Raw genomic sequence first — 25,551 nt, forward strand, 5'->3', positions numbered from 1 at the left:
TTTCATTAGCAATAATTATAATATATAAATAAAAGCCATTAATAAATATAATATAGTCGAATAAAAATAAATTTGTTCTATAACTTCTATAAGAACTAAGGTTATTATAAATTATAATCATTTTAATTTATTTATATATTTGTTGATTCTTTTTATTTGTCAATTTTAATTTATAATATATTCAGATATAACGTATATATTATAAAAATTTAAAATCCATTATGATAAAATATAACAAAAATATTTTATTTGTTTATATTTCTTAATACATTAATTAAATTTCATTAAAAATTGAAGTTTTTAAAATAATAAATAACGCTTTTTTTTAAAATTATTCTTATTGTTAAAAAATAATCAGTAAAATTAGATATATATACATATGTACTTATGTATAAACAGATCTATTATATTAACAATAGAGCAAATGGATACGCCCCTGAATGCACAATTGCGCGCGTGCTTAATCTTTGCGACTGTCATATTCTGTCAAGCCCGGTGAGCTTATGATCTTCAACCATGCTAAATCTAATTGAAAAAACATAAATTTTAACCATTAAATATCATTTGGTGAAGTTCAAAGTTATTACAAAAAAAGTGGCTTGCAATCGTGATCAAACATGTATCGTATCTGTCCCGATCTCATAGCCGATACGGGTGTGTCTATACGCGTGTTCCAATACGTGACCAAGTATGTCAGTCAGTTGGTAAAAGTACGAGTTTGTTATAATCATAGCAAACATTAAGTTATCGGTAAACAGAAATTTTTTAACGATGTCAGCTAGCATCCTGCAGGATAAGAGTGTAGCCTTGAACGGCAAGAATGATGTACCGGTAGTCTCGCAACCTACTACTAGGTGTGGAGTTAGAGTTTACAAAATTGTTATTTTAGGTGATGGTGGTGTTGGTAAATCAGGTAATATAATTTATATTGTCATTTATTTAAAAAAGAAAAATATATTATATTGTATATATATTACAGAAATGATTTTTTCAGCGGTCACATTACAATTTGTCAGTCATAGTTTTCTTGATTATCATGATCCAACTATAGGTAATAATTTATTTCATGTATTGTAATAATAATAAAAATGTTTAAAAATATTTATGAAATTATTTTCTTAGTACTTTTTAGTTTTTGGAGTAATATGCCATTTAATGTTCTTTATTATTGACAGAGGATTCATATCAACAACAAGCAGTTATTGATGGTGAAGCTGCACTTTTAGATATATTAGATACAGCAGGACAGGTTAGAATCTTATTGATTTAAGAAAAAAAATGATGATTTTATAAAAAATCATATTATATATTATATATTATTTTTAATTATATATTATAATTTTATATATATATATATATATATATATATATATTTTATATATAGGTGGAATTTACAGCTATGCGTGACCAATACATGAGATGTGGAGAGGGTTTTATGATATGTTATTCTGTAACTGATAGACATAGTTTTCAGGAAGCTTTGGAATATCGAAAATTAATAACACGTGTGAGAGCTAATGAAGATATACCATTAGTATTGGTTGGCAATAAATTTGATTTACAACATCAACGAAAGGTAAGTTATTAGTTTTTTATTTAGACATTAGTTTTTATCTTAGCTAGAATTCATTAATTTTTTTAGTGTGATAAACATTATAGGTAACTACAGAAGAAGGAAAAGCACTTGCTGAGCAACTTGGTTGTCCCTTTTATGAAACATCTGCAGCTCTTAGACAATTCATAGATGATGCATTTTATTCATTAGTCAGACAAATTCGAGCTAAAGAGAGATCAAGAAATTCAGTACGTAAACATAGTCGTTGGTGGCGACTTCGTTCTATACTTGCCTTTATTTTTAGGAGAAAACAAAGGCATGTTAACAATCATTATTATTCTCCTTAAATTGAACTATTTTAATAAATATCTTTTTGATAGCGTTTATCTTAAATTAACAAAACATGGCATAAATAGTTTAAAGTTTTACAAATACACAACGAACAAAATTTTTTATGATTCGTTTAGATTTCATAATAGTCTCTTAATCTAAAGATTGATTCTATAACATCTCACTGCCTTATCTTTAACCCCATTATATTTTCAAATGTAGTAATGGAGACACGAAATATAGACTGTAATTCATTATTTTTATTATAAATATTATTATAAATATTGCAATAATATCTTTTAAATTTAATTATTTTTAATATTTGAAAAAATATAAAATGAAATATAAATAACAAAAATGATACAATATTCTACAAAAAACTTTCAGTAAAACTAATAAGTAATAAATTATCTATAATTCTGTCTCCAATTTCTTCATTATTATTTATTAGAAAAATTTTTAATATTTTTTAAAAATGTGTTATTATAAAAAACAATAATTAATTTATTACAATTCATTATCTACCTTAAAAGTATTCTACTTTTGTTTTCTTAAATTAATGTAATTATAATAATCACTTATTTCATTTGATTTAAATTCTAATTATTAATTTACAATTTATTCAATATGACCAAAGAATTTAATATTTCATATTAAAACAAAATGAAATATTAAATAAAAATCTTGTAAATGCAAAATATACTGTACATGTGAGATGAATGGAAAGCTTTATAATACTAAATAATTGTTGAATTAATGAATTAGAATATTAATAAATAAAATTTATTTATACTAATTTAAATTTTGCAAAAATAGAAATTATGAATTATTTTATAATGAATTACATTATTACAAAGAGAGAGTATACGAAAGTTATAATAATTTGTAAAGTTTAAACATGTTACATATTTAAAATTTGCATAAAGTTTCCAATCAAAAAATATAAATATATTTTTATGTTTAAAAATTGAAGAAATAATACTAACATGCATATGATTATAAATCTATAAATTTTATGTTTATAAATTATCAATATTTTTAAAACGGCTCCTAAGAAATTTTTAAAATTATACATTTAATAGATTCTATTTTTGTCTCTTAATATTTATTAATTTTTGAAGTTTTTAATTTGTGCAGCTTGAGAATAGGTGATTTTTTTTTTAGAGTATGTATATCATAGATCAATTAAGTAATTAATAGAATATATAGTTTATATAGTTGCCAGATAATAGAACAAAACTATAATGGCAAAAGTCATAAAAAATGTTATTAAATGTAAGTTTATATACTAAATGTCTAGTCGTTACTTAATGTTTCCTAGTCAAGTTTTGCATTTTGTTATGTTAACATGCAATAATTTACAGTTCACAGATGCAATTATGAATTTTGATTACATACAGTTTAACGTGATCATTTATATTTATCATATCTTCGAAATATTTATACATGTTGGTATTATATTTGTTACAACATTTTATAAACAGTTTACTAATAAAAAAATCTGAATATTAATATTTAATCTATTTTAATAGCTAACATAATAATTTTGATTTTTATTTTATAGTAATAAGTACAAAGTATTACTGTCAAAGCTGATAATCAATTATTAATATATCAATAATTTTGTCCTACTATAGTAGAAAGTATTAATAAATAAAAATTAATACATAGCGACTCAAAATATAAAATTTATGTAATATATGAAACATGTAAAATGTGTTTAATCTTCTTTTATTATTTTTCATAACAATAAAAAGAGATTGTATGTAATTCTATGTAATATATTATTTCTTTTTATATTTAAACAAACTAGGTATATCTATATACATATGAAAATGAAATTTTTAAAATTAACAATGATGAAAAACAATTTATATATTCATTCATTGTTCATACAATATATTACAAATAAATTAAATAAATAAATATTAATTAAAAAATACAAAAGAAACACATTTTACAGTGACAATATAATAAAATAATTAAATGAAATGTAAGTTTATGATGTATTAACAAAAAAATTTTAAAAACGCACACATATGCATGCTCACTTTAAAATTGAGCAATAAATTTGATATAATTGAAATAAAGTACCGAAGTAATTAAAATAATATATATGAATTGTAATTTTAATAAACTAATTGGAGATATTAAAAAACTATAATTGTAATCTAAAATATATAATCTTACTATAATAATTGACATTACATAATATAATTTGCATAGATATTTTCAATTTTTATTTTACACAAATTAAATAAATACAAAATAGGATATTAAAAACATTTATTTTATTTATTTACATTCAATTTGATAAAAAAATTTAATAATTTAATATAAAGAATGAACAAAATAAAAAATTTATATATATAATATTCTATAATAATGTGGAATAAATTAATATTTATATAATCTTAGAAATCTTTTCGTATTTTGTTAAAAAATACATATTTTGTTTTTTATAATTGCACTATAAAAGATTGCAAATTATTTTCAAATTTCTATTATTACTTATAAATTAATGATTATAATTATACAAAAGATTCAAAACATTTCTTGTTTTGAAAATATTTATAATTTAATTATACTTAATAAATGATCGACATATTTTTTATTTATTGCATGAAATATTTTTTAATTATTCATTATCAGTCTCCATTAAGTCTTCCATTTGATGTATGTTGATCTCGCCCACTTTCTATTACATTGTTATCTGTTCCTCTATTTTCTGTTTTACTAATTTCTATGTAAAAAAAATTGCAATAAAAATAAAGTAATTTAAATTTTTTATTATTTAAAAAACAAATTGCATGTACATTTATTAAAAATTGTTATACTTTATTGCATGATAAATGATAAAAAATAAGTTATAATGATAATATTTAATATGATTAAATTATAATAAATACTTACCAGGATCTGGATTGTCATCCATGTCTCCATTTGAATCATTATTCTTTTGGATTTTTGAGCTTATCTGAACTGAAAAAAAGTCATATATACTATTACTATTCTAATATAAAATAATAAAAAACATTTATGAGAACTTGTAATATCCATATATTCTATAAAATATTATTTGCTAAATAACATTTTAATAATTTTTGCATTAGTGAACCCTCTCCAATTAGTTTATATATGTATATATGTTATATTATATTATAAATATATATATTAGTTATTTATAATATATATTAAATCTAAGTAATAAATTAAAGTATTTTATAATATATTTTAAATAAATAATGTAAAATGATATAATTTTTATTTTTTAATATAATAATGTAAATACGTAGAATAAAATAAAATTTAAGATCAAATATTATGAATAATTTCTTTCTAATAATTTTTAATAATTTGTATTATAAATAAAAATGAATACTACAATGATAATCTATAGTTTTTTTATTGTTGGTATTCAATTTAATATCTTTACTTTAAAATATAACATATTTCTATAATACATGAAAATTTATTTTTTCATTCACATCTTAAATCATTCTACATATTAAGTAGATAAGCAGTGTAAGTATTTATTAGAAAGCCTTATCAGATTCATTTAAATGCCTAATGGTATAATAAATGCATCAAAAATACAATATTTTATGTACAGAATTTCTGAATAAGTGCTGTTTTATTTTTGTGATAGATTTCTTTTCTCTTGAGACAGAAGAAACGTATCACTACCTTTCGGCATTGTAACAGAGAAGCGAGGTTTTAGGCGCACAGCGCCAGGTGGATCTTTTGGAAGAATTGGAATTCCATGGTATTTCAAACCACGTTGACCAGCTAAAGATATTCTTACAGCTGATTCCGGAACAGGATCCAACTGAATCTTGTTAATTACTTCTCTTGTAGCTAAATTGGCAAAATGCCAAAATATCATAAAATACTAAGTCAATTGATAATATACAGAAATTAAACAAAATGAAAATTGTATTAATATTTTTATTGATTTTATGAATGTTAAAATAATTCAAAGAATTATTATTAGAAAAACTGCTTAAGGAGATGTAAATGAAAAATAATTCTTTTGTAATTTTAAAAAAGTATCAAAATAAATCATTTAAATTATATACATTTCAAATTATTTTAATTTTATTTTATATGTGTATTATATCAAACATATAAAAACATCAAAATTTAATAAAATATATAAAATACTTACTTTGTGGAATAAATGCAGCTTTTTTTTGAGTAGTTAGATTACATGTAGATTTAATTTTATCAAGGTCATTTTTCAACTAAAAAAATTTTAATGATTATATATATTTATAATTTATTTATTAAGGTATAAAATTTCAAAATTGTTAAATTTATAATTAATATTGTACCTGTTCTATTTCCTCTTGTAGTTTTTTATTTTTTTCTCGTGTTGAATTTAATTCTATATTAAAATTATTTTTTTCCTGTCTTGTTTCCAAAGTAGCAGTTTTACTAATATTTAACTTCAATAAATCTAAATCATTTTTGTATCTATTAACAGAATCTTCCAATTTATCATTTTTTTCCTTTAAATCTGCTTGTTGTTCCAAACGTACATGAAGTGATGCTACCTCATCTTCTGCATGCTTATATCTTTGTTCTAAATTTCCACGTAATGTAACACATTGATCTCTTTCTTCAGCACTAAAACATAATATTGATATGAATATTATGTTTTCATACCACCATGATATATACATAGTATAACCACCATAATATATACATGTAATGTATTAGGTTTCTGTCAATTATTAAATCAGTTTTTAAGAATTTCAAACTTCAAGATGTAGAAATTATCACAAATTATATAGCGTGACTATATTTTTTATAAATAAGTCACTTTTAAAAATAGTGACGAATGATGTGATAATATAAAATATGTAATAAACTGATACATATAAATATAAAATTATCTTAATTATCTTATAACAATACCTAATTTTAAGTTGTTCATTCAACTCGTCAATCTGTCTAACTAATTCGATATTTTCAGAAGATAAAGTCCACCAGTTGCAAATGAGCATTAAACAAGCAACGAGAAGTCCTCCAACGAGGAGAGGAGGACATCGGCCTCCTCCGACTCTCATACTGTCAATTCCCATTCCTTATTTATTATATTTTATTTAACAGATATACATGTGCGTTGAAAATTTGCACGTGCATAAAAAATTAATTCTCACTATATATCAATCGTATTTTAGAGATGAAAAAATAGATAGCCTTATCAAGTGTCACAATTCATTACTTACAATTAATTCAAAGCAATTAAAATAATAGCACGTTTTGAACTTTTTATTTTGATAAGACTTTTTTTTTAAATTTTCATAAAATTTTCGTAAAAGCAAATACACTTAATGTGTTGTGGGCGTATCTAGTATACACTACCGGTATTGACAATGGTATGTATGCATTTTATCACAAAAAATATTAGATCAAATTATATTTTAATCTGTCGTGATTTTTAACACATATCGAACAACTTCGTTTATTTGTTAGCAATCATAACATGACATCAATATTAAAACGATTTAAAATCAATTCGGTATATATTCATTATACTGAAATAAATGGTAACTGAACAACTGGTGACGGCTAACTATGCAATCACAAATATATATCATATGCATACATATATATATATACATATATATATATATATATTTGTAAGCGCTCGTATTTTTCATACATATTTATTAATAACTAAAAATTCTTATCTAAATACATATGTATATATAATGATAATAAATGAAATCGAATTTCGATCTTTATATTTTATATCTATATATTTCTATTACAAACTTATATATAAATATATACATATATTTTTTATATTTAATATATTTTATGTATTTTTATATTTTTATTTTAAATAAAATTAAAATTATATCTTAAATACACAATAACAAACATAGATAAGATAAAGATCAATGCGATAAAGTATAAAAATAGAATAAAAATTATATCAGCGCCATCTTCGGAATAAATGAAATAAAAAAAAATCGAGATATATTAAAAATTGATGTTATCTATTTTTTTTTTTTTAATATCAAATTAGTATCAGATAATTATAAGGATTTTGAAAGATAATTTATTTGTTTTTTAATGTAATTCTTTGTAAATTTTTATTTTCCACTTTTTTAAATATTTGCATTTTTGAATTCTTAATAAACATATATTTAACTGATTAACTCTTTGTCTGATAGATGGCATTCTTATTTTATTCTTAATAAAAGTAACTTTAAGAACAATATATATCGAATTGTTAGATTTTCAATGTAATATTCTTATAGTCATATTTCAAAATACAACAAATATAAATAAAAAAAGCAAATAATGAAAAAAGATAAATAAGCTAAAAATTAAAAAATCAGTAGTACTTTTTAAAGTACTAAAAAATGAAAGAAGAGAAATAAAGAATGCGAATAATGAAAAAAAAATAGAAATAAAATAAAAATTAAGAATTAGTACTATCTCCCGAAATAAGATATCTTTTTAAAGGTAGAATAAGATAGAATAAAAATTAAGTATTAGTGCCATCTCTTGAATGTTAAAATATCTTTTTAAAAACAAAATATCAGAGATAGATGGCTACAATATTATACTTTTACTCGCAATAAAATTAAACAATAAATACTTTAAATATGTTATTAGAAAAATTATACAATATTTTATCACATCTTTCATATCATTTTGTCGATATATGATATATGATTTAAAATAAATCATCAGATTAATAGAAAATATTAATATTATATATTTTAATATTATCACTATTAGGAATATTAATTTTATGATTCAATATAATTTTTAATATTATACTTAAAATTAAAAAATTAAAGAATAATTTTATATATATTTTATAGAAATATGTAAATTATATTATCATTATCTTTGTACCAAAGACGCACAATTCGATAACTTATAAAAAGTTTGTATTTTAAATTTATAAGAAGATAATTATCAAAATCATAATTTTTGAGATATCAATATTTACAATTTTACAAATTTTACAGTTCAATTTGACTAATAAAATATGGTCTTATCATTATTAAGTTTATCTATTAGAAGTCAAGTATAACAAAAAAATTTTATTCTATGTTCTTATTCAAATAGAAAATTTACACATTCGTGTTTCTATATAAAGTGAAATATATTTTTTTCAAATATAAAAAAATTATATAGAAAAACGGTTATTAAAAAAATATATTATTTTATTATATTTTTTATAAGGCAATTACAATATTATCGAACTTGATATACAATTTGTACATTTCCTACTTCTTCGAGTGCTTCAGCATCAATGTTGCGAATCGTTAAGACCAGTAAATTATATATTATTATTTATTAGAGGTAGATATGTACATAAATAAATTTATCTAAATCTAACATTATATATATATATATATATATATATATATATTACTACACACGATTATTATTGGTGTATTATTGATTGATATTTTAATTTATTGTATATGCTTTTAAATGTTGTACTGCACTTTAAAATTACATTCTATATTTTCTGTTGGTATATTTGTACTTAGTAGTTTAGGATTTAGAATTTATGCAATATAATGAAATAAAAATGAACAGCACCTTACATTCGATATCACAGCTTAATACATGTTATATTATTTTTAATAATTTTATATTATTGGTATCGCATTTTTTTGGTATTTTAAATCTAAACACAATATTGATAATTTTTAATTTCTAATTAATATTTTAAATTTTGAATATTGATATTTTAAGTTTCCAATTATTATTATTTCATATTGCATATCGACTTGCGATTTGCAACTTGCTTGTTTTCTAAATTTTACAATATAATTCATAGTTTACTTCTTTTATTATCATTTTTTTTTATGTTGAATATATTTCTATCATATACATGTAAAGTGCATCTTGAACTATAGTCTTTAATTATGTTCAATTCTGATAATAAATTCGCGTTATTTTTCTAATTTCGTGTTTGTTTTTTTTGTTTGTTTCATAACATTAAATACATTCCACAAGTATCATCAAATTATTAAAATGTCAATATTTTCAATATATACATTTAAATATTTGAATATCTGGGAATGTATATTATTTGGAAATATACGCTATTTTTCTTTCGTAGATGCTGTTGCAGTTGTTTGTTCTCTTTGATACCTAAAAAAAACATAATTTAATCAAATATATGAAATATAATAAAAAAATAAATTAGTTAAATTTTTTGAAATAATATAATTTTTACACATATATAATTTATTTATTTCAAAACAAAAAAATTCATACATTATACATTCATACATATTCACAATAAATATAATATATTAATATATTAAAAAATTATTTTTTTTCATGATTTCTTATTGTTTCGATATCATATGATAGGATACAATTTAAAACAATATTATTGTATAATATTTAAAAAGTGGACTTACATTATTCCTCGACTAACTTGATACAAAGCTGTTAGCGCGACGAAAAGATTTACGCTAAAAAGACTCCAATTTTTTGGAGTGATCGCTAAAGAATATCTGGTCCAAATTAAGCCAGTAATACCTAAGGCAGTTGATTGACTAATGGAAATTTGACTTGCTGGCCTCTGCAAATCACCGAGGCCAGCTATTACAAGTCCCTGTAATTTGTAAACTTCGAAGTATTAAAATAGATTTAAGTTATAAAAAAAATAACAAATGAAATTATGAATAATCAAGCAAATGCAAGATGTATTCAGACAATTTACTTTAAAAAGTTGACCTATATTTAGCTAGATTAACTGCAATTTGTAATAAGATGTATGCGCACGATACTTCAGAAATTTTTTTATATATAAAATTTAGGATTTTTTAAATTATAAATATTTGACATTTACACGAAATAATTTTTTTTCATTCCTTTTTAGAAAATATATTGATGATATATTATTGATTTTATATGCCATTATGGAAATACAGAATCATTAAATACGAAATACGAAATACGAAATAATTAAAGGTGATCATAGTGATATATATCATTTTTTTTATAATATATATTAATGAAAATATAAAAATTAAATCAAATCTATGTAGATATGTTGTAGTCAACAAATAATTTTTAAATTTGTAAATTCAATGATAGAACTGCATGCATTAATTATTTTAAAATAATACGTTAAAATATATTAAATATAATTAAACATATTGAATAATAATGTTTAACGAGATTAAAACTTCAAAGTTACTGACCCATTTAAAAGCTGGTGCCCAGAAGAATATAGTCTGCGGACCTGAAAGGGAGAAATACGTCGATACTACTGTTACATATTTCTTATAATAGTTGCAATATTATATTATCAATAGAAAATTTAAAAAAGGAATAGAATAAAAGTAATTCGTAATATAACGATAATGATTATAATTACATGTTTTCGAATTTATGTGAATCATGTTTCGTAATATATGCATATTACTCAATCATATTTCAACAAGTTTCAAATTCCAATTACAAAAACTTAATCTGCGATAATCTTTAAATCACTTATTTAATGATATCGATATATTATTTTTAACTTTCTTTTTACGATATTGTAAAAATTTATAAAAAATATAAAAAAAAATGGATAAAAATCTAGCAATCTTAATATATAGAGCAGCGTGTCATAGTATGACATGATTTATATGTTAATAACGGTCAGGTCTATCTAAATTTACATTTATAAAATATAAGAAATATTTAAAATTTATAAAATATTACATGTACTTTTTATCTGCCCAGTCAAATGTAAGCAATAGAATGACAGAAGCACATATGTTCTACGCACGTGTTACTATTTGAAAAATCATCGATAACTTACTAACCAGCTGGATGATTCCACAGTGGTTGAAATTTCTGAGGTACAAACTTGCCAATCGAGTTCATTGTATTTTTATATATAACCGACATTTTGTTTTGTGTTCACACTAAAAATTATTATTAAAAATTATTTAAAGAAAAAAAATTAAAAAATTAATTATTTGAAGATCACAAAACGGATGAACATAAAAATGACAAGTAGTAAGACGATCCGTACACTGAGACTGAATATCGCGAAGTGCAACGATTGGTAGTTGCGCTGCTGGTATGAGTCGTCCACTTTCCTCACCCCGCTCACATTTCCGGGACCTAAAGTATTGTGATATACTTTGTATATGTTGTACGTTGTTATATTCGCATACTGTCGCAAATAATTTAGAATCTATCAAATTTTTTTTTTGATCAATTGATATGATATATAGTGACATACACTAGTGATGTAATAATTAACGTGCGATTATTAGTATGTAGAAGTACCTTTCAAAAATTATCGATTCGAATCGATACTCAAATCATAATATATTATCATAAAACATTTTTAACTACTTTTGATTATATCTATTAAAGTAAAAGTAATATTACGATCTATAATTTAAATTAATTCTTCATTTTAAATCATATAGTATCATTTACTTTGTTATTTAATTAAATTCAATGAGTGGTTATGTTTTCAATACGATTTCAATGACTGACTTATATATTTAGACATAAGATTACAATTGATCATTATAATATTTTAATTATACTTGTCTCAATAATTATTAATATATTAATTTATTATTGCTAATTATTGATAATAACTATTAGTAATTATTATTATTAGTAATGAATTATTACTTAAGATTATTGAATAAATATTTTTAAATAAATAATTATCAGTTATTAAAAAAAAATTGTATGTATATTTTGGCATTTTAAAATGTAAAATTTGAATTAACAATAAAAAAAAAATTTTAACCTACAATAATATAATTAATCTTCGAATTTTACAAACAATTTCTTATTAAAACATAACATAGTAATCGACATTGGCCTAGAGTATAAAATTAAATGCTCTGTGGAGTGCCAAGTCGTACATTGCATGGTCATTCTCTTCTAAAAATATGTATACTAACCACGTGTAGTTGCAATTTTATGCGAAACGCAATTGCACTATTCCGCGTTTTATCCATTGATTTCCAAAAAAAGAAATAAAAAAAATATATATATTTACAGAATTTTATAATAATTTTATTTACATTACAATGTATATAATTTTTATAACGTCGTAAAATACAAAAAATGTTTTAAAAAATTGAGTTTCTTAATGAGAAAATGCAAACTTCGTTTTGACTGATAAAATATTATCACTCGTGAGCTTTAGTATTGTTTACATTTCCCATAAATTGCACCACAATTAAGACGAATACATTAGTCACATGTATTCTTATATCACAAAATAATTAATAAACATTTCGACATATACATAACTATATATGTAGTATCAGAATACATGAAATTTTTCAATATATATTCTATCTAATTTGTGCAAAGTTGTTGTACTTAGAAACGCTTAGGATTTTTTTTTATATTATTGTTTTGTTGTCTGTATCTATCTTGAAGTAATCTCATTGGAACATTTATAGCAATATTACAATCATATAAAATCAAATAGATTCGTCAAAATTAAAGAAATTGCAACACTGAGATAAAACATATGAGATAAGAACTAACTTTATGCACCAATTAAAATACAATTTAATTTATTTTTTTTATATTTGGTATATAAAATAAATGCATAACTTAAGTATCTTATTTAAAAGGCATGTGCCATAAATTATTAACATATAATTTAAATATGTTAAAAATTCAATGCAAATATATACTTTTTTTCAAGTATTTATGTTGTACATTTAAGGCACATAGTATAAAATATATAACAATAAAAAATATTGACTTCATAGTTCAATGAATGAAAGTCAAAGATATGGAAAATTTCTAATTTAATAGTTTCCTGTAATTTATAAAATATTAACAATTATTGCAATGTTTTAATATGATTATAAAATTTCGATCAAATTTTAAAATTTATTTTATTATTTAATTAAATTATAATTTATTTGATTTTATGATATTATTATGATAAATTTTATTTATTTTAAAAATTTATTTTTTAATTAGTAATAAATATTATTTAGTATAAATTCAAATCAAATTTTCTTCCATATCAATAACTTACATTTTTAATATTTTGCAGTATTATTTTTAAATAATACAGAATACATAAAAATATAACATAATCAATTTTTTAATTATAAAATTTTTAGGTTCGTTATATAATTTAGATATTTTTCTCTCTCTCTTTTATTCTTTTTATTTTATTTCAATAAAATTTCTAATTGTTAAAAGTATTTAATTTTTTTTAAATTTTGCTAATCTCTGCGATAAAATACAATTACTTATATTTACAAAAATGTATATAATACTAAAATATATTTTATATTAATATTAAATAATACTTATGTATAAACTATATATTGATATATGTATATATTATAATCATATATAATTATATAAAATTATGTAAAAAAGAGCATTTGTACAAAAAAATAAGTAGAATAAAGTTTACAAACTACATTCAGCAACTTGTATCACTTAAAGAATAATTCTAAGAAATACGAGTGCATCGAATTATAAGGATAAAAATTTATCTAAAAATTATATTATGTATAAATTCGTTATAAAAAATGCTGTAAAAATTGGAACTATGGTTTTCTTCTATGAATAAGAGATCTTATAATTTTTTGATAAATGCAAATGGCAGTAATATTAAAATATTATTAAGAACTTTATGCTTTTCAATATAGTTTTGAGCATTAGTCAATTAAATTATATGAAATTTTACTCACATTTAACATAATCATTAGAATTCTTAAATTCTATTTCCTTATTCTATTTTGTTGTAGTCATCTACCATTAAAACTCAATATAACATAGAGTTAATAATGAATTTATATGTAAATTTTTTAAAGCAAGATTCTTTTTCAAAAAGTTATATATAAAAATTATAAATTGAATTATAAAAATATTTGTTATTAATCATACCCACATAATGTAAAAGTACTGATTGATCCATATATATCAACTGTAACATATTTAGTGAAGTCGGTAGATACGCATATTTTAGCAAAAAAATTTGAAGGTAACTCAACAATAGCTAGTATTCCTGGTTGTTTGGGATCTTTACCCTCTTTAGATTTCCAAAACTTAGTTAGTTTATCTACATCATTCATATTATTTTTACCTTGTAACTGATTTTGTAAATGGCAAATATACGAATCTATACTTTGACTAGTAGATATATGTGGGAAATCATTAGTTATTTTACTAACAGAAGGAGAACTAAAACTGTGACTCAGTACGGTTCTTTTCTCCGATTTTGGTTTACGTATATGTAGAATTAAAGTAATATTCCACCAAATTAATTCATCAGAACTTACAGAAAGCAAAATTGGAATCTCAATCATAGAGGGAGCCCAATGTAATTGAGTAACTGAACTTGTATGAAAGTTCAATTTTCGTATTTCTTCGAATGTAAATGTATCAATAATCTGAAATTATTAATATTATAATAATTAATATTTCTTATGTAAATATTAAAATAATTTATAATAAAACTTACAGAAATGTTTCCATTTTCAAAACCTATAGCTAAATATTTTTCGTTTTGTGAAATTTCACAACATGTTAATTTATGAATATATGTTAGCCTAGAAAATTCTATTATCTTAATATATGCTGGATTTAATATTATATCTTTCTGTAATTTATACAAAACAACATCTCTATTTTCATTTAACACAGCTAAGAAATTCTTCTGATAGCTTAAACAAGTAAAAATTATCTCTGAACTTCCGTTCACTCTATCCGTTTGTAACCAATTCATATTTTTGATGTTCCAAATTGTTATTATTCCATTTCGAGTTATTGTTACTAAACATTCGTGATCAATTGTATGAATTGCAATAACGTAACCTGTATTCGGAATTATATATTTTAATTTTACGTTTTCCCACACCTATAAAAAATAAAAAATCAATTAAAATAATCAATTTCTTTCAATTTTTTTATATAATATATCGCCATGCATTACCTGTAAATTATCATCTGTCCCTCTACAAACGAGAATACCATTGTTAATTATATCCGTTTTTATATCTAATACTGTGACTAATTCCACATTAGATGAAAAGTTTAATATACGAATATTTTCTTTACTTCTTGTATCAAACATATTAATCATACCTTTATCAGTAACATAAATTATTTTATCCGCATAAAGAATTAAATTATTTATTTTTCCATCAATTTGTTCAGTTTCTGCTATTTTATCATCACCAATTAATGTAATAATAGTATTTGAACGTGTTTCCATAACAATAGTATCCGAAGTATTGCCAAAATTCTGTACTTTTGCATCAAATAAAGGTTTTTTTATTGATATACCAGTTCCTTCTGCTGGAAATTTCCATTTATGAAGTAATCGATTCTCACTTCCACATATAATGTGATATCCTTCATCTTTTAACCAATATGTGTCCAAAGAAGAAACACGACTTTTATAAGTAGTTATTGGATGAAGTCCAATGTTTATATTCCATACATTTATAAAACCGCTAGAATCAGCTAAAACTATATACTGACCATCATCAGTCATACTGGCACAAACATAAACGGTTTTTTCATTTTCAACACTTGCTCTTACTTGTTTATTATAACTATGCATATGATTATTACTTGATCTAAACCATTTCACATATATAGCTTTTTTTTGAGTAACAATAAATAAAGAATTATTTTGTAGTGGCACACTGCAGAAGAAGATAATTTTCTTCTTTTTCAAATCTAAATTATATGTTGATATATATTCATATTTATTACCATATTTACAATATGATATTATAACACCATGTATTTCATCCATTATATGAAGTAAAGAAGTAATATTATTTTCTAATGTAAATGCTATATTTTTAAGAGAACTGTAAAAATTAATAATATTTTAATTTTTTCAATTATCAATATGTAAATATTATCAATTATATTTACCTCTGAGGATTATGACCATGAGTTGATAATATAGTTCCATGACAATCCCAAATCTAAAAAAAAAATTATTATTTTAATTTAACGAAAGTTAATATTTATTAATATAATAAATTAATATAATATTTCTATTTAAATTTATTTATACCCTTATTGTTCCTTTATTTGTACAAGCAGCAATAGAACTACTGTCATGTGAAAATGTCACATCTAATATAATTTCATTAGGAACAGAAAATACTACTGAACTATCATCACGAGGAATTTTACTTGTAAAAATTCCGCTCCAAAAAGATTGTTTTTGTCTTGGACTTAATATAGCATTATTACTTTCTTCATAATTTTCATCATCAAAAATTTTAAATAATTTTACTATACCACGATCATCTAAAGATAAGAAATAATCTCCTTCATTACATACAATAATTTTTTTTATGCAACAATTTTTGTCATGTCCATTGAAAACTTTTTGTCTTTTGAAAATGCTATACCATAAAAATATTTCACCCGATCGGTTTCCAATTAATATAAGATTTGGATCATTTATAAAACATGATGTACATATTTCTGTTGACATTTCTTCACTCAATGGTATATCTATTTGTCCTGTTTTATCATGAAATAAATATAAATATTTAGATCTTCCTTTTGCAAGTTTAATAGCAGTATCTTTAATGTATCCCGGATAAGGATGACTCATAGCAATTTGTACTATATCCAAACATTTTTTTCGTCTATGTTCTGCTATAGTACTTGAATTTTCTTCTAAAAATTTTTCCAAATCAACAAAGCGTTTTTCATATTCTGGATCACAATCTTTGGTAATATACTTTCTATAATTATTTAAATCAATCAATAAATTATTTAAACCACTATGAACTATTGCTTGTTGGATGAAATCAAAATCTAAATATATATTAGGAAACTCATCATATAATTTTGCTTGCTCCAAATGATATCCAATATATGAATGACTATAATTATCTGCTGGTAATTTCGAAAAATCACCATTGCAATATTTATGATATTTTTTAATCAATGATTTATGCATTTGTATTAATTCATTTTTTGAAAATTTTTGTCGAAGGTGACAAAGTAATAAATCATGAACACCGTATATATAACTGCGTAATTCGTCATTCCATTGTTTAGCTGCAAGTGACTTATGACACAAATCAAGCATCATTTCTTCAACTTGAAATAGACCGCCCTCCCACAGAATTTCCAATGTCTATAAGATAAATATAAAATATAATAATACATATTAATAATCATATGCATGTTTAATATATTGTATTTTTATGCATATTTTTAATATATAAATATAAGATAATGTTAAAATCATAAATTTGTACCTGTGGTGTTATGTTAACATCTTCTCTAAAAATAACTAATTCTTCATAACGTTTTCTCATTTCAAGAGGTAATTGTTCTATACACATATTAAAGATAACTTCTTGTTTTTCCCAAAATTTTTTAATTACACTGAAAAAGGTATAAAATATCTATTAGTTGAAATTATGTTTATATATATATATATAAAATAATTCAAATACATTTATATATATTTAAAATATTACTGATTATTTTCATCCTTATTTCTTAATGAATTTAAATAGTACTTCCATCTATCTGGACGTAATTTCATATCATGTTTAAATTCCTTAAATTGAGCAGAAAACATTGCAATTAATAAAGGCATTCCTTTACATTCATCATGAATTCGTTTTGCTTCTAAGGGAAGATTTTCTATTTCTGTATCTAATACTTTAGCAAAGAGACCTAAAGATTCTGTTTCAGTAAATCCATCATTCATCTGTAAATAATTGGTAATTATATATTGAATTATTGTATATAAAATATTAGATAATTTGTAATTATCATACATAGAAAAAAAAAATAATTTACCTCGATCACACGAGGTCTTTTTTCCCATACAACATCAAGATCAGCTGTAATTACTAATGTTTTGCAGCCAAAATCAAATGTTTCGATTATTTTTGAATCACAAACATCATCTAAAATTAATAAAGCATGGCAATGTTTTTCTCTACTAAAATGTTCTTGCAAAAAATAAATTAATGAATCTTTTAAAGATTCTGGTTTTAATGATTCTGGGACTATTTCCAAGTTCTTGACACGATGATACAATGTATTAAGTTGAAATAATATCTCTTCATCAACTGGACGTTTATATCCAAATTTGATCCAATATACTTCATTCTAAGAAAAATATAATAAATTATTTAAAATATCATGTAAAAATTAAAAATTTTACAATTAATATATAAGCTTCTAATTATAAAAACTTACACAAAATATATTTCTTACAAATTTCATGTTTTTTAATGTACTAGCTGTTAAACATGATTTACCAAAACCTTTCATACCATGAAGTACAATATATTCATTTGGTTGCAATTCTTCCAAATAACTTTGTAACTGTTTTATCTAAAATTAAAAACTATTAGATTAATTTTATATAAAAATTATATAAAAAACAAAATTAATGTTATAAATATTTAGCAAGTTTTTTTTTAAACTTACATATTTGATTTCCATAAGCATGCATACAAAATGACAAATATCATAATTAATATATAATAACAATTAAATAACAAATTAATTTTTTATAATTTTACAATTTATTAAATCAATAAAATAAAAATGAATATAATGAATTTTTAATATTTTAATGGTATGTACCTTTGCTTCTCTTACAACAGTTAATGGTGATGTTGGAGGAAGAGTGGGTGTATTGATATTCTTTATGTCACAAAATGATCTTACACTTTCTTCGAGTTTATCCATATCATTACTTAACCATTCATAATGATGTTTTAAAGCTTGACGAAAAATATCAAATGCACCTGGACCACAACTAAAAAATAAATAATACTTTTATACATTATATTTAAATGAAACAATTATTAAAACATAGATAAAAAAATAAAGAATTGCTTAGATAAAATATTTCTAAAAAATTTTATAGTAAATTTATTTATATAAAATGTAAATTAAAATTAATTTTATGTATTATTTTTACCTTGGAAGTATATCTAATAAAATTTCAGCTTTTTCTTCTTTAGAAGCACCATTTTCAATTCTTTTTATTTGTATATCTGTTAATATATATTCTGATTGCAATAGCTTTATAATACCATTGTGTACATCCATATCAGCCATTATACTTTTTCTTAATACTTTGAGAATATGTTGATGTAATTTATCCATTTTTATATTTTTTATGTATGCTTATATCATATTAATTTTTCTTGTTTTTAACAGATTTATCTATAAAATTAAAAAAAAATAATAAAAAAATAAAACTTTTATTATAACATAAGAAGTTAAAGGTCATAAACATACATATAACAGGATACAATTTCTTATTTATATATAAATATAGTAATTCAAGATTTATAAATCATCCTTAATAGATATTATACAAAATTTGAGAATGAATTCTTTTATTTTATATTTTAAATAAATATATTATGAATATTTTGAATGAAAAAATATGAAAATAATTACATTTTAAATTTTGTTTCATAAATATACATATTTTATTCGTACAATTTTAAAAAAAATTTAAATAATATAATATATACAATACTAAAATTTAAATGTATATATATATATATATATATATATACATACATACATTTCCTAATTTGCTTTATTGCTTTTGAAAATTATTAAAATTTCCGAATTTTATTCTTTAACATGATAAAAAATATGTTAAAAAATTCTTATTTAATATAATAATATAGTTATTTTATAGCTATTTTCGTAACATTAAATTTACAATTGATAAAATAGAAGAGGACTACGGTCAATGACTCCAAATTCAAACATAAACGTTATGATTGTTTGATAAATTTTTAAAAACAAAATCTTATCAAATTTTACCTTATTAAAGCTGCTTGTTCAAAATATACAATTATTCTTCTTTTTATACGATCTTTATTTGATAAATAGAATAATCGAATTACTATTGAACTTAACTTCAACTACTATTCAACTCACTGTCTAGAAGAAAGTGACACTACTATCGTCTGCCTGAGTCAGGCAACATTGTTGCCAAATCTATAGATCAAATTCACATTCTGATTGGTTGTTGGTATCACATGACATCAATTTTCCCGCTATTTTTAAGCTCTCTCGAAAACTATTCTTTAAATATTATAATTGAAATATCATAAAAATATTAAAATAATAAGGCAATAAAATTAAATAAACAATAAAAGATTTAATATTGCTAAAAATATGATTAAAAATATAAAAGTATAATTGATAAAAATTATATACTACATATTTTCAGTTATTCAAAACTTATTGGTGGATAAAAATATAACTTTTAGAGAAAATAAAATATTCTTTGTTTTATTGGAATATATATATATATATATATATATATATATATATATATATATATAATATAAAAATATTAAAATATTTTTAATAATAAAAAATATTAATTTCCTGTTTTTGTTTTTTCTTATTAAAAATATTTTAATACAATTTTTCTACATATATTCAGATCGTTATTAAAAGAAATTTATTTTTCTCTAAATAAATAATACATTAATTAAATATATTAAAATTAAATATTTTTATTATTATTATTATTATAAATAGCGATAAAATTTATTTATAAAATTGTAAGTGTTTTTAATACAAAAAAAAATTATATAAAACAAAAATTTAAAAAAAATAATCCTGCGATGGCCGGGAATCGAACCCGGATCAACTGCTTGGAAGGCAACTATGCTGACCATTACACCACCATCGCAGTTTGAATAATATTTGTTTAAGTAATTACAAATAGACAATAACAAACATTAATTATATAAAATAATTATTTTATTTTTAAATAAAATAAATTATTACAATAACCGGGAATCAAAACCGGATCAACTACTTCGAAAGACAATTATGCTAATCATTATATCACCATCACAATTAAAATTTAAATATTTAAAATAAAAAATAATTTAGATATGTATATTACTTAAATAAAAATATAAATTAAAAGAAAAAAAAAACCCTGCGATGGCCGGGAATCGAACCCGGATCAACTGCTTGGAAGGCAACTATGCTGACCATTACACCACCATCGCAGTTGATATATAACAGTTTAAAATAGAAAATATTCAGAATACGTATACTATTCAAATAAAAATGTAAATTTGGAAAAGGAAGAAAAATAAATCCTGCGATGGCCGGGAATCGAACCCGGATCAACTGCTTGGAAGGCAACTATGCTGACCATTACACCACCATCGCAATTGAAATCTTATGTTTTAAGGAAATATAATAAATTAGAATAAGTTATCTGAATCAAAAAAGGAACAAGGTTTTTTAAAAGAAAAATAAACTCTGCGATGGCCGGGAATCGAACCCGGATCAACTGCTTGGAAGGCAACTATGCTAACCATTACACCACCATCGCAGTTGGAAGAATACTTTCACATAGAGAAATTCTAGTTTCGTCATATTGAGAACACTATTACTCAAATATATTACTTTTTTTTTGTTATAATTTCTAGTATTTTTATTTTCATAATTTCACTTAGAGTTTTAAGCTTCTTTATTAGATTAATCAATTGAAAATGATTACAATTTAAATAAAATTAAAATAAATTATTACAATTTAAATAAAAAAAAATTTGAACAAATAATTATAAATGAATTTTTAATCTTATAAAATTTTAAATAAAATAATAATTATATTATATATAATAATTAAATAATAATATAACAATAAAAATAATTTATGTCGATATTTACTGAAAATTTGAAAACTTTTATTTTTTTTTCGACTCTTATCTTTTAATGATCTTTTGAAACAACTTTGATTGTTCTTAAGGATTGTTCAATATATTCAATATATTGTTCCTTCTCAAATGTTTACGAATTTTTACGAATTATATAAATGAGCATAATACTTTATAATCATTTGCCCGAGGACATAAGATATTCTATCATTTATCAAAGAAAACACGAAATAATAACACGAAATCTTACAATTCCCTTTTCGAAAAATAATAATTCAAACGTCACAAAAACCCAATATCTTCATTCTTAAATTTACTTTTAATTTTAAATATCGAATTTAAGATGATACGCGTATGTGATAAAATTTAACTATTATACTCGATATTACGCAAATTACTATAAAACGTGTTCCAAAATCGCCACGAATGAGCACAACGAAACATACGATTCCGCGAAATTTAAAAATAATAGATTACGATACGCTATTATCGTCTGCGATACGTGGAAAATAGCACGTAATTCACAAGTTTTTATCACTTATGAAATTAAAGTACATTCGTTGAAAGGATCGATTGCAAAAAAAAAAAAAAATTAAATCTCAACGATTATTATCCGGGCAGTTTAATAACTGATGGTTTGAATGGTTTAATAAGCACACGTGAGGTTTTGTTCTCGGTTCATAAATTAAACAGCATTACCCTTTCATAGCGATGAGCCCATTCTTAAATCTCTCGAGAGAATCTCGTTTTATCCCTAAAAATGAAAAAAGTTTGAAATCTGCCGGCATCGCGAAACGGGCGTGTACGGACTTCATAAAATTAACTTCATCGTTGCACACAATTAAAACGAAAGTTGCGGAGTGCGCCGCCTCGCGCATATAAAATTTACGAACCATTGTATTATTAATTTGTTGACGCGTACAATGGAGGAAAGTTTCATTTCGTTTTATTTCAATCCCGATATAATACGATATATTGAGAAATTCCTGTAATTTACTGTACACGACAACATTGTCTAACGATCCCCAACGATGTGATCCTTGATCCGCGTGATCTCGAACAGTTCGAAATAAAACCACGGTGAAACATCGAATTGGAGTCAACGAACGACGAAGCCAGTTAAAAGATCGAATCGTTCTTGAATAATTCCACTCGGTGTCGTTATTGTTCCGCGATACGGGATTGCGAAAATGAATTATTCGATTACTATAGCCGTCCATTCGAAACTTGACGCTTATAGGTGTGCTCGATGGTCCCGAGAGTACAGAGACAAGCTGCAAATTCGATTACGTTAGAAACAGCATTTGGCGCTCAGCCCGCATTAGCCGTGCATTGGCTACTTTGCCCGATTAATTTGTCGCGGATTCACTGTTGCGCTCGCAACTGTGTCGCTCGCAAGATACGAGTCGTGTCGCAGCCATTTTCCCGCCCCGCGAAACGCCACGGTACGCGAGAGGAGGTAATCGATACAACACCGTCCGATTAATAAAGTGGCGTGCATCTAATTAAAGAGAGGAAACCAGGACACGCGAGGTACAATTTCAATTTACAAATTTAGAATTTAAACTATGGCAAGTTAGGCTATAATAGTAAAGGGGTGGAAGTATCACGAAAGTATTTCTTATCACCCGTAAAAGCAAAAATAATGAATAGGTGTTCGCAAAAATGTTCGCTCGATCGTGATGAAAATACATTAGGATGAAGCGTGGAAATCAGCCATTCTTCTTAATTATGAGAATATCTCGTTAAGAGAAAAATGAGATTATACTATTCGTGGGATAGATACAATGGTGCGTTTTATTCGCCAATTTGCATATCGCGTGTAGGAAGAGCGGCCGGTTGTCTAAACGAAAGGCGCAAACAAGTTATCCTCGTTCGTTCAGAAAGAATCGCGCAAAGTCGATTATTTGCTTTCCTTTTTCAACATGCTGACGAACAAACGACGAAGTTTCGAAACGGCGAGCCGTGATAGAGAAACTTCACGTTCGTCCGTGAATTTATATCTCGATCCCCCGCGACAACGCGAGATTACTCGCAAGTTATACAAGCCGTATATCTAACATTCGTTCGTTCCTTTCCTCTCAGCCGCGATAGCTTCGCGCACCAGTTTCGCAAAACTTGCACAGCGAAAACTTGGCAAACGTGAGAGTTCATTGCCCCCCTTCCTGTCGTTATTTATTTACGTTTTGTTTGCCCGCCGGCGGGAAAGGAAATTCGCGTTCGAATCGTAGCGCGTTCGAGGGGGGGCGGAAGACGAGGAGGGTTGAAGAGGTGGAAGGATGGGGGGAAAAAAAGAGAACGAAAGAAGGAGAGAACGAAAGAAGGAGAGAACGAAAGACTGGAAAGGCTGGAAGCTGGAATAAATTTCGTTCGAGTTAATAGGATATTCGGTGGGCGCGAGAGGCGGTCGCCTATTGTCCGTATCCTCTGTTCTCAGGTTTCCCCTCCTGCTCACCTCCTCTTCAAAGAGCAGGCCGATTGTGAGAGGGTAAATTCGAACCTCTTAGAGCGTTGATCGATCGCCACTAGTCTAAGCACTTCAAATAGTGCGATCGTGGTATGCGATCAGGAATGGCAATAACGTTGATAGGATGGTAATATGATTATCACCTGCGCGCAAGAGGACTCGTGGTGGGTGTTACACGTATAATTAGAGATGGGATTGAAGAGGTTCGGATAAGGGTTCGGATAAGAGAGGAGGGAAGGGAAGGCGCAAGTATAATGCCATGCAAATACACCTCCTCATCTCGCCTCTGGTCCGGCAGGAATAGAGTGCATTAATCCGCTAATGCACATGGGTCCCGTAAAATTAGATTCGGCCAGATTTAGTTGGAAACGCGATATTTCAGTGTCGACTGAATTCCAAACGACTCTGGTTTGCGTCGACGACTCTCGGACCGGCTCTCGTTCCTCCGGACCACCACGTACGAACCGTGAAACGTTGTTATCCGAGAGGCAGATTAATGTCGATACACGCGTGTGTATATATAT

General features: G+C 23.9%; 4 protein-coding genes and 4 non-coding genes across 11 annotated transcripts in view; 1 reads left to right on the forward strand and 7 right to left on the reverse strand.

Annotated features, from left to right (window-relative positions):
* Positions 1-357: 357 nt before the first annotated feature.
* LOC107996807 (GTP-binding protein Rit2) lies at positions 358-5,961 on the forward strand. 2 transcript variants are annotated; one of them, XM_028666293.2, is made up of 6 exons: positions 358-913; positions 995-1,051; positions 1,176-1,249; positions 1,385-1,576; positions 1,660-1,803; positions 5,535-5,961. In XM_028666293.2, the coding sequence occupies exons 1-6, from the start codon at positions 772-774 to the stop codon at positions 5,604-5,606; spliced, it is 681 nt and encodes a 226-aa protein (XP_028522094.1). In that variant the 5' UTR covers positions 358-771; the 3' UTR covers positions 5,607-5,961. The 2 variants fall into 2 exon arrangements, with proteins under 2 accessions (XP_028522094.1, XP_016910534.1); XM_017055045.3 differs by lacking the exon at positions 5,535-5,961 and having other exon boundaries at positions 381-913; positions 1,660-5,205.
* LOC107996806 (Golgi membrane protein 1) lies at positions 4,155-7,633 on the reverse strand. 2 transcript variants are annotated; one of them, XM_017055042.3, is made up of 6 exons: positions 6,806-7,633; positions 6,220-6,514; positions 6,054-6,129; positions 5,573-5,743; positions 4,799-4,867; positions 4,155-4,628 (listed from the first exon to the last, which is right to left on the reverse strand). In XM_017055042.3, the coding sequence occupies exons 1-6, from the start codon at positions 6,970-6,972 to the stop codon at positions 4,534-4,536; spliced, it is 873 nt and encodes a 290-aa protein (XP_016910531.1). In that variant the 5' UTR covers positions 6,973-7,633; the 3' UTR covers positions 4,155-4,533. The 2 variants fall into 2 exon arrangements, with proteins under 2 accessions (XP_016910531.1, XP_016910532.1); XM_017055043.3 differs by lacking the exon at positions 5,573-5,743.
* A 1,427-nt stretch (positions 7,634-9,060) lies between these two features.
* LOC107996902 (uncharacterized) lies at positions 9,061-12,581 on the reverse strand. Its single transcript, XM_017055225.3, has 4 exons — positions 11,701-12,581; positions 11,089-11,129; positions 10,300-10,496; positions 9,061-10,024 (listed from the first exon to the last, which is right to left on the reverse strand). The coding sequence occupies exons 1-4, from the start codon at positions 11,783-11,785 to the stop codon at positions 9,976-9,978; spliced, it is 372 nt and encodes a 123-aa protein (XP_016910714.1). The 5' UTR covers positions 11,786-12,581; the 3' UTR covers positions 9,061-9,975.
* Positions 12,582-12,899: 318 nt separating this feature from the next.
* LOC107996897 (apoptotic protease-activating factor 1) overlaps positions 12,900-25,551 on the reverse strand; it is a 49,337-nt gene continuing 36,685 nt past the window's right edge. Inside the window, exons 1-12 of one of the 2 annotated variants that reach the window (XM_017055219.3) lie at positions 20,693-21,043; positions 19,827-20,074; positions 19,487-19,661; positions 19,094-19,231; positions 18,689-19,003; positions 18,361-18,596; positions 18,136-18,265; positions 16,929-18,011; positions 16,784-16,836; positions 15,828-16,716; positions 15,357-15,752; positions 12,900-15,285 (exon numbers count right to left, since the gene is read on the reverse strand). In XM_017055219.3, coding sequence (XP_016910708.1) covers positions 14,770-15,285; positions 15,357-15,752; positions 15,828-16,716; positions 16,784-16,836; positions 16,929-18,011; positions 18,136-18,265; positions 18,361-18,596; positions 18,689-19,003; positions 19,094-19,231; positions 19,487-19,661; positions 19,827-20,014 — 4,119 coding nt within the window. In that variant the 5' untranslated portion in view covers positions 20,015-20,074; positions 20,693-21,043 and the 3' untranslated portion in view covers positions 12,900-14,769. Of the gene's footprint in view, positions 15,286-15,356; positions 15,753-15,827; positions 16,717-16,783; positions 16,837-16,928; positions 18,012-18,135; positions 18,266-18,360; positions 18,597-18,688; positions 19,004-19,093; positions 19,232-19,486; positions 19,662-19,826; positions 20,075-20,692; positions 21,044-25,551 lie in introns of those variants that run through there. The other variant, XM_062071123.1, reaches the window with a different exon arrangement.
* On the reverse strand, positions 21,504-21,575 carry Trnag-ucc (transfer RNA glycine (anticodon UCC)). Its single transcript has one exon. It is a non-coding gene; the product is annotated as a tRNA-Gly (tRNA).
* On the reverse strand, positions 21,832-21,903 carry Trnag-ucc (transfer RNA glycine (anticodon UCC)). Its single transcript has one exon. It is a non-coding gene; the product is annotated as a tRNA-Gly (tRNA).
* Positions 21,998-22,069, reverse strand: Trnag-ucc (transfer RNA glycine (anticodon UCC)). The gene has a single exon. It is a non-coding gene; the product is annotated as a tRNA-Gly (tRNA).
* Trnag-ucc (transfer RNA glycine (anticodon UCC)) lies at positions 22,164-22,235 on the reverse strand. The gene has a single exon. It is a non-coding gene; the product is annotated as a tRNA-Gly (tRNA).

This window comes from Apis cerana, linkage group LG2 (assembly GCF_029169275.1).
Source record: "Apis cerana isolate GH-2021 linkage group LG2, AcerK_1.0, whole genome shotgun sequence".
Taxonomy (NCBI): Eukaryota; Metazoa; Arthropoda; class Insecta; order Hymenoptera; family Apidae; genus Apis; species Apis cerana.